Genomic DNA, 9,770 nt, shown 5'->3' with positions numbered 1-9,770 from the left:
GTTGTATGAAAAGAGGAAAGATTTTTTTTTCTTTCTTAGGGGTATGTTATATAAAATAGAGACACGATGACTTTTTCCTTACTCACCTCTCGCGGACCACCTGAAACCTTCTCGCGGACCACTAGTGGTCCACGGACCATAGGTTAAGAATGGCTGGTCTAAAGGTAGGTAACTAGTTGCATGTACATTACAGTCGACCGCGCCATCTACTGGAAATGGGTTCCAGTCGAATTATAACGTAGCGTAGATGAGATCAAAGGGTTCTGGTGGAATACAAAGGAATTTTTATGCAAATGCTCGTCTCGCCTAGATGCTACTTGCAACCTATTTTGATATGTAGATCAAAATTTAATCTATGTAGTGTATTTCTAAATTTAGTTACCTGTGAGGATGATAAATTTTGGCAACCTTAAATTTTGCAGGGCAATGCAGTATGCAGAGCAAGAGGTATTCTCAGTTTTGAGAGCCCAGAATAGAAATTGGGAAATAGGAAGTGACGAACCCAATTTCCCAGAAACCCATAGTTTTAGTTATTGTCAAGTGTACCTACAAAAGTATACAAACATAATATGTAGATAGGTACAAAATAAAATTGTATGTACATACGTTGTACATAATATACGTTGTACATAATATGATTTAGATATTTACTCATGTTTGAGAATACATCCCATGTGTTTTACACTAGTCCCCCAGGCTACAATGTATAAAACAATGTGTACTTTCTGTACGAACCGTTTTTTAGAAAGCGTACCTTTGTAGCGCCTTTAACCTTTTATTAACTAAATGGAAAATGTTATTTAAAAGCCCAATTATTTCCTTAGGACTCTTAGGCAGTTTTCGCTCATTTTATCGCTTTTTTTTCTCCTCTTCACTTCTGTAGTCTGTAATTTTATCCCATTTTTCCTGTGTCTCCCTTTTCCATTTTTTTCTCTATAGTTTCCCTTCTTCATTTCTCTGTCCCTTTTTTCCTGCATACCTTTCTTCTCTCTCTTTCTCTCTCTCCACTTTCTTTTTTTTCCCTTCTCTCATGCAGATTTTTCATGCTATCAAGAGCAGCTCTTTCACACCTACTACTCTTCACTTATCATAAATTTGCTTTCAATTTTGTTCTTTTTTTTTTACGAATTTCAGCGTATGAATTTCCATCATCTTAGTGATGTTGTTTCTCCATCATCGCAGCATTCATCAATCTCTTGTGCTGCTTTTTACCCCCGTCAATTATCACATTTATCTAGGTGTCTACATGCTGCTATTTCTTTACAAGCTGTTGAATCAGAAATGTCCGGAATACCTGGTGGGAGCCTTTGAATACCTATAAGGGTTATGTGGTAGAGAACGCCTCCGGCGTTAACCTCGCCTAGCGGTTACCTTCCACTCAAGAGGCTATTATTATTATTATTATTATTCTTATTATTAGTATTATTAGTATTATTATTATTATTATTATTTTAATTTCATAACAGAAAAACCGCCTGGTTGCCCGTGGGAATAATATTCCCGGAATACAGGTATGTATACCCTACCTTTTCAATCAAAACAGTTTGGAACAATATTCAATAGCTTTTTTTCCGAAGCAGTCACAATTTGATTGCAATTCAATTATTATTTTACTATTATTTTTTCAAACTTTTTTTTCCGCTAGGTGCTTTTTTCCAATTTTACGTCGTTGTACCTATTAGATATTTTATTAATTTGATCATACCTAGTGGACCGTAAGCCAACGTACTCAAATGTAACCCACAGCCAGCTAACTTTATGAAGTGAATGTGAAAAAAAAAGCGGAGCATTCCACGGTTCAACTTTTTGTTGAACAACACATGGGTATTTGTTCGTTTTTTATTGAAAGTCAAATGAAAAGTTTTTTTTACGTCCGCGTGTGACGCGTTGTGGGAATAAAGTGTATTTTCACACAAACCACATGTAAAAAAAAGGGGGAAAAAAATGACCAATTGCAATACTTTTTAATTATTTTAGTTATAGAAAGTAGAACTGAGAGTAATATCTACCTGAGAATCTCCAAGTATTTGTTCAGAATTGGCAACTGATGAAATCGAGTTTCAAACAAGGAAACTTGGGACAACATGGACAGGTTCCCGGAAACCGCCTCATATTTGTTCCTGGAACAACGTAGAATATGACTTATGATTTGACTTGGACTCGAACCACCAAAATCCATGTCCGAAGCTCACCGAGGTAACCACTACACCATTGAGGTTCTGACATAGATTCATACGTCAGAAATCAAAGGAAAAAGAAAATACTTGACCTGGACTCAGACGTCCACCATCCAGATGCGAAGTCCACTACACCACTGAGATTGGAAATCACATTATGAAGAATTATGTCTTGTCTCTCATTTTCTCATATTTCAAAGAATTTTTTTGCTGACAAAGGATTAACCCTGATTTTCTCCCATATTTTTTCCTTCTTCTTCTTCTTCTTCTTCCTTTCCTCCTTATTTTTCTTCCTCTTCTTCTTCTCCTCCTCCTCCTTCTTCTTCTCCTCCTTCTCCTTCTTCTTCTTCTCTTCCTCTTCTTTTTTCTCTTCTTCTTTCTCTTCTTCCTTTTCTTTTTCTCTTTTTCTCCAAAATAAATAGAATTGAAAAAAAAAAAAAAAAAAAAAAAAGCGGCGCATTCCAACAACACATGGGTATTTGTTCGTTTTTTATTGAAAGTCAAATGAAAAGTTTTTTTTTTTTACGTCCGAGTGTGACGCGTTGTGGGAATAAAGTGTATTTTCACACAAACCACATGTAAAAAAAAGGGAAAAAAATGACCAATTGCAATACTTTTTAATTATTTTAGTAATAGAAAGTAGAACTGAGAGCAATATCTACCTGAGAATCTCCAAGTATTTGTTCAGAATTGGCAACTGATGAAATCGAGTTTCAAACAAGGAAACTTGGGACAACATGGACAGGTTCCCGGAAACCGCCTCATATTTGTTCCTGGAACAAAGTAGAATATGACTTATGACTTGACTTGGACTCGAACCACCAAAATCCATGTCCGAAGCTCACCGAGGTAACCACTACACCATTGAGGTTCTGACATAGCTATTCATACGTCAGAAATCAAAGGAAAAAGAAAATACTTGACCTGGACTCAGACGTCAGACCACCACCCTCCAGATGCGAAGTCCACTACACCACTGAGATTGGAAATGCCATTATGAAGATTTATGTCAGTTAATTGAACTTTTTAATTGTCTCTCATTTTCTCATATTTCAAAGATTTTTTTTTTTTGCTGACAAAGGATTAACCCTGATCCCTGATTTCCTCCCATATTTTTTTCCTTCTTCTTCTCCTCCTCCTCCTTCTTTTTTCTCTTCTTCTTTCTCGTCTTCCTTTTCTTTTTCTCTTTTTCCTCTTCTTCTCCTACATTCTGAACAAAAACTGTCCTCTCCATTCAACTCCGCTCTTCATTTTCATATTTTACTTCCTTTTTTTTTTTTTTTTTTTTTTTTTTTTTTTTTTTTTTTTTTTTTTTAGCAATCTAGCTTGTAATTTATTTAGCGTTCAGCTGTCAGTGCCGCATAACAATCAATATTTTAGCGCCTTCACACTTCAGGATTCTCATAGTGCGAATACAGATGGAAGAGTTTTCTATTAAAAATAATAATAATAAAAAAAAGTTATCCAATTATATCTCTTCGGATAAATGAACAGGTTTTTGTTATAGTTTCTGTTCCCGGAGAAATCAGTGGAGATGCAAAAAACTCAATTTTCCCGTCCTCACAATATTTCTTGATCAAGGGTACCTACTACAATACAAAAGTTAAATTTAGCCAATCGCGCCGCGCAGAGTGGCGATAGCAGGGTAAATTCACCAATCTTAAAAGATCACTGAAGTTCAGCAACTATGCACGTGGTTTGTATCCGTATTGGTTGACCATCTGGTCAATCGGGTGCTGGTAGCTTTTCTCGGCCTCCCTCAAGCAGGTTATTACGAGCATAAGAAGAGTAAAACAACAGTCCATAAAACCATTGACAACTGTACAGTGACACTTTCTTGTAAGTTTTTGAGATAGGTGAGTATAAAGAATTGAAGTTAAGTGAAAGACTATAAAGAATTGAAGTTAAGTCATCGCTATTCTTACCTTGCCCTGGAAAAATGGATGAGATATGCTGTAATATTGTTCCTCTCTTCGACCAGGTAATTGAAAATTTTGATGATGTCTCCGTTCGATCGCAACTGAAACAGACAAAAAGCTTTTTAATATATGGAGCAAATAAATGGAATAGAGAGATAGATAGATACACCTATAATCTACCTACACAAACTAGGATAAAAATAGAAGACAATCTTTTAGGGACGGACGAATTATGGCAAAGGCGGAAACACCGACCTCAAAAGGAGTTGCGGAAAGTTTGAGGAAAACTGAGAAATATTCAGTATGGTAATATGGTTTTTAGGAATCGAAGACAATTTTTTTGTATCCTGTAATAATTAATGTAATTTTATTATCATTCTCTAGCCTAGTTTCTAGAAAATGTATGTTGTACATTGCATAATAGGTAATATCCTTGTCCCTCATGTTTTCCCAGTTTTGCCAAGACTCAATGGTAGGTACCATTTTTAATGCTTTTGATCTTTTGAATATTATCTCCAACTTTTGAAAATGAGTGAGTGACCCACATTCCTTTGAGTCTATCCAAGAATAATTCCATAAAAGCTCTTCTCTTATTATCCAGAACAAACGAGGAGATTGGCAAGGAAACAAGAATTGAGGTTTATCAGGATTATAAGGTGCCTTCAGGAACTTTGGTATTTCAATGATTTCCTAATGAGATATGCTGTAATATTGTTCCTTTCTTCGACCAGGTAATTGAAGATTTTGATGATGTCTCCGTTCGATCGCAACTGAAACAGACAAAAAGCTATTTAATGTATGGAGCAAATAAATGGAATAGAGAGATAGATAGGTACACCTATAATCTACCTATAGGTACAAACTAGGATAAAAATAGGAGACAATATTTTTTGTATCCTGTAATAATTAATGTAATTTTATTATCATTCTCTAGCCTAGTTTCTAGAAAATGTATGTTGTACATTACATAATAGGTAATATCCTTGTCCCTCATGTTTTCCCAGTTTTGCCAAGACTCAATGGTACCATTTTTAATGCTTTTGATCTTTTGAATATTATCTCTAACTTTTGAAAATGAGTGAGTGACCCACATTTCTTTAAGTCTATCCAAGAATAATTCCATAAAAGCTCTTCTCTTATTATCCAGAACAAACGAGGAGATTAGCTAGGAAACAAGAATTAAGGTTTATCAGGATTATAAGGTGCCTTCAGGAACTTTGGTATTTCAATGATTTCCGTACAATCCATTATTTTGTAAATTCACTGACAGCTCAACATTGTTAGGCGACAGCTCAACAATATTTTCTAAGGATTTCTTGAGAAAAAAGTGAACAACTCGGGGAACATATCGAATTACATTGTACGTAATTATTTTTTATTTTATTTGTATCATGATTTTTATTATTTATAACTCAAGGCAACGAGATTTCACTCCACGAGCTGCTTGTTAGAGGATAATAATATATAACTTATCTTTATTCTTTGGAAAAAAAAGTGGAAACTCAATCCCTACGTAATATTATTATCGAAATATTTTTGGAATTCTTCACAAGTGCGCAGTGTTTCAGGGCCGTATATTTAGGGAAGCCCAGCCCCCCCTTTTTGAGTTTTATTTTCCTTTTTTTATTCAAAATCCTGGCTACGGCCCTGCGGCCCCACAGAAAATATGTCTCCTTCCCTTTTGTTCCTATATTTGTTTAACAAACAAGCAAACAGCAAAAGGAAAAGCAAAGGTTGAGTTCGAAGGGCATCCACTCGTAAAAATTTTGTAGCCAAAACCAAAGCAATTACTCTGGCTGGGGCTGATTGAGAGGCTGACGAAAAACGCCGACCCCGTCTGAACACTAGAGAAGGAGAAGAAGAAGAAGAAGAAGAAGAAGAAGAAGAAGAAGACGAAAAGACTTGTTCAGCAAACAATGCGTCAAAATTCAACAACTTTTTGCTGCCTCCTTTGTTTATCAATGATACAAACCTCATGTTCTTGTATGACTTGGTGCATTGTGTATGAGTTCTGTATGATAAGCGCTGAGATAGGTATGAATGGCAGGATGAGCATTTGAAACAGATAGATCTTCTTGCCCCGTTCTGTGTTCGGGTTGACGCGAAAACATCTGCAAAAAGAACAACAAACGAAAAATTAAGTCTATCACACACTGGAAAAATTCGTTGAAGAAAAATGATTCAGAAATATGTCCGAGATTTTTGCTAAATTGTTGCAGAAACAGTTCTGAATTGTTGAACACTTACCCAGCTTTGACTTTGATGGCGTTGGAAAGTTCGGTAGCTTCGTAGCTACTTCCGAGGCTGCTGTCCCCTGTAGACCGATTGCCCATTTGCCAGGGCAATCAGTAATGCGAATAATCAACGTGATGACCTTCCTAGAAAAAGAAGAGATAGTTTGATCAATAAAACCAATAATAGATTCTGAATTTCTGATTTCTAATCGATGAGTGAATTTCTGATAAATCTAGTGATGCATGGATTTTAAAATTCTATTTTCCCCGTTCTTCAAGAGGTTTGAGAAAGGAAACTACGGTCTTGGAGTCCCAAAATTGAACAGATAAGAAGGACAGCATAGGAGAAAGCCAGCCATCCCGAGAATGAACCTTATCTTTTTTGGAGAAAGTTCTCCCCGGGTGGATCTCGAACCCGCGACCTAGAGCTTACAGGGCAGACTTTGAAATCCTAAATTTATATTAACACCTAAATGACGGAAAATAATTTATAGATGAGCCATTTTTCCAGAGATAGGGTTTGTCAGAAACAGAGCTTTTCTTACTTTTTTTAGATATTTTACCCAGAACACCTTTGTCAGGTTCTGCATGTTTTTCTCTAAGTTTTCATTTCAATTGGTGCATTTTTATGCTCTATCAGGGTTTATATAGACTACAATCTTTACCTATTCAATGTTTTTGCATATTTTGCTGGTAAAACGGGGAGAAAGGAGAGGGGGAACAAAATAAATTAATCATAGTGTGTCATGAGCATGTTTACAGTGGCGAAGGGTCAAATATTTTTGAGAGAACTTCAGTAAATAATATACCTGAATACCATGACGCATGACTCTTCTGACGGTCTGACTGGGGAACGCTAAACAGGGAGTAGACCAGCTTAGTCTGACAGGGGGACTGTAAACAGGAAGGATACTAGCCTGAATTTCCCTCTAAAGAAATAGCAAAGGTGAGTGCAAAATTGCAAATATCACCCTAGGGCTTTGGCACTGGAACATTTTTATGTAGTGTGAGAAATCCACGGCTATTCAATATTTTGTACAAAAACAAAATTTCGAGTTCTTATTTTTTTGCTAGTGTGAAGAGTTATTTAGGATTGTCTCACCACCGTACCGTTTTTATTTCCTAGCAATGAAACAACTGCTACATTAGACTCGTGTGGTCCGTGTCGTAGCATGCCCATCCCGTAGTATGCCTCTCATCAGTTTCAATTGGTTTCAAAGTTCCTAAGACACGCTTTAGCCATGCCCATGTCCTTCTTACACCTCTCTATCTACAAGATGAGAAAGACTCAGCACGAAGAACAGTGAAGTTTTAATGCAGCTATAGCTGCTACATAATTATAATTAAAATAGCTCACCCCTAAAGGGGATTTAGCAACAATAACAAAAAAAATCTCAAATTTCTAATCAACAAACCACGTGCCAGGCCAAGGTCGATCGTAGGTTGATCTTTACAAGCTGTTGAATCAGAAATGTCCGGAATACCTGGTGGGAGCCTTTGAATACCTAGCGCAACCAAATAATTATGCCACAAGACCGGCGGAGATTAAACTTCTCAAAGTGCCACCACACAAAGGCACAGCGCTGGGTAAATCCCTCTTGGTAACGGCAGTACAATTATGGAACTCACTGCCAGCTGAGGGGATTTTTCCCAACTTTTTACATAGGAATCGACCATTTATTTATAATTTTTACCCATTTGCAACTGCTCCATTATGGAACTCACTTCATGCCCATCCCGTAGTATGTCTCTCATCAGTTTCAATTGGTTTCAAAGTTCCTAAGACACGCTTTAGCCATGCCCATGTCCTTCTTACACCTCTCTATCTACAAGATGAGAAAGACTCAGCACGAAGAACAGTAAAGTTTTAATGCAGCTATAGCTGCTACATAATTATAATTAAAATAGCTCACCCCTAAAGGGGATTTAGCAACAATAACAAAAAAATCTCACATTTCTAATCAACAAACCACGTGCCAGGCCAAGGTCGATCGTAGGTTGGGCAATTAATACTGCAGCGAAACTTACCCAACCACTACGCCAATACATTTACATTTAAGTTATTTATATACGTCTGTTGCGAAAATTCTTTGAGAAAACATAGAGAAAAAGGAGAAAAAAAGTCCGGTGTAATAAATGTGAGAATTTCAAAGGAGAAAACTTTTCTAAGAGAACAAGATGGGAAAAATTAATTTGAATTCGTACAAAAGACGACTTGCTTTGAATCGTAGAATCGTATTCAAGAGATGTACAAAGGAAATGGCCTAGTCAGCTCTTCAATGGAAGTCAACCAGTAGGAGAGGGTCAGGGCAGTCACTCACGCTCAGACACACTCAAACCCAGGTCACCCTCAGACTATCTGACAGATCTGGGTCTGTCAGACTGTCTAAGCTTGAGTGGCGGGCATAACGCTCAAGGCATTCTCTACCACCCAACAATGGTGACTGATGGCTGAATTTCTCGAGAAATATTCTCATTTGAATTTCTCGAGATTTTTTATCCAAAAAGTTCCACTTCCGGGGGGTCAAAACTCGTTTTGAATTCCTCGAGAAATATTCTCATCTGAATTTCTCGAAATCTTTATCCATAAAGTACCACTTCCGGGGGTCAAAACTAGTTTTTGACGCCACCACCGGACAGGCCATATGCCTCTTTCTCATCCTAGGATCAACCATAAACCTAAAATTCCCAGCCTTTCAAAAGATAAAGGGGTTACATTACTTCTGGAACATATCTACTGTCGTGGAAATTGGGCTTTACATTACACTACATTACATTGAAGTGGGGGACTTTTTTAACGAAATTCCTGTGTGCGGAGTCCAGTATATCGGACTATTGCACCCCAAATCAGGCTAGAGAAAAACGCAAATGTTGTAAAGGTACTTTTTCCCGATTTGTCTTACGGGCCTTTAATAAAATACATGTCTCCGTTATTAAGTTAGAAGAAATGTACAGACAGGTGTCCTGGGTACGTCCTTCTTATTATTCATATTAGAGTGAAATGTGCACCATTCGCATTGACTCAGCATTGTTAGGTAAGTACAGGACTGTCAGGAAAAATGGGAATAATTTTATTATACCCAGGCTCAGTGGTGTAGTGGTTGAAACGTTGGACTTTGGATCTGAAGGTTGCTTGTTCAAGTCAAGTCGTATACTTAGCAAGGCGTAACTACGTAGGTTGAGCAATTAATACTGCAGCGAAACTTACCCAACCACTACGCCAATACATTTACATTTAAGTTATTTATATACGTCTGTTGCGAAAATTCTTTGAGAAAACATAGAGAAAAAGGAGAAAAAAAGTCCGGTGTAATAAATGTGAGAATTTCAAAGGAGAAAACTTTTCTAAGAGAACAAGATGGGAAAAATTAATTTGAATTCGTACAAAAGACGACTTGCTTTGAACTGGGAATCGTATTCAAGAGATGTACAAAGGAAAT

General features: G+C 36.9%; 2 protein-coding genes across 2 annotated transcripts in view; both read right to left on the bottom strand.

Annotated features, from left to right (window-relative positions):
- The window catches only part of LOC103510901, a 10,750-nt gene extending 8,633 nt beyond the window's left edge, over window positions 1-2,117 (bottom strand). The window contains exon 1 of the mRNA XM_026824842.1: window positions 2,010-2,117. The gene's annotated coding sequence lies outside the window, so the exon portion shown is untranslated. The remainder of the gene's footprint in view (window positions 1-2,009) is intronic.
- LOC103510900 overlaps window positions 1-9,770 on the bottom strand; it is a 54,502-nt gene that overhangs the window by 3,167 nt on the left and 41,565 nt on the right. Inside the window, exons 13-15 of the mRNA XM_026824841.1 lie at window positions 4,103-4,197; window positions 2,840-2,950; window positions 2,010-2,120 (exon numbers count right to left, since the gene is read on the bottom strand). Coding sequence (XP_026680642.1) covers window positions 2,010-2,120; window positions 2,840-2,950; window positions 4,103-4,197 — 317 coding nt within the window. The remainder of the gene's footprint in view (window positions 1-2,009; window positions 2,121-2,839; window positions 2,951-4,102; window positions 4,198-9,770) is intronic.

Source organism: Diaphorina citri, unplaced genomic scaffold (genome assembly GCF_000475195.1).
Source record: "Diaphorina citri unplaced genomic scaffold, Diaci psyllid genome assembly version 1.1 scaffold655, whole genome shotgun sequence".
Lineage (NCBI taxonomy): Eukaryota > Metazoa > Arthropoda > Insecta > Hemiptera > Psyllidae > Diaphorina > Diaphorina citri.
Note: the sequence above shows the minus strand (reverse complement) of the source record. Positions and strands in the feature narration are given on the sequence as shown.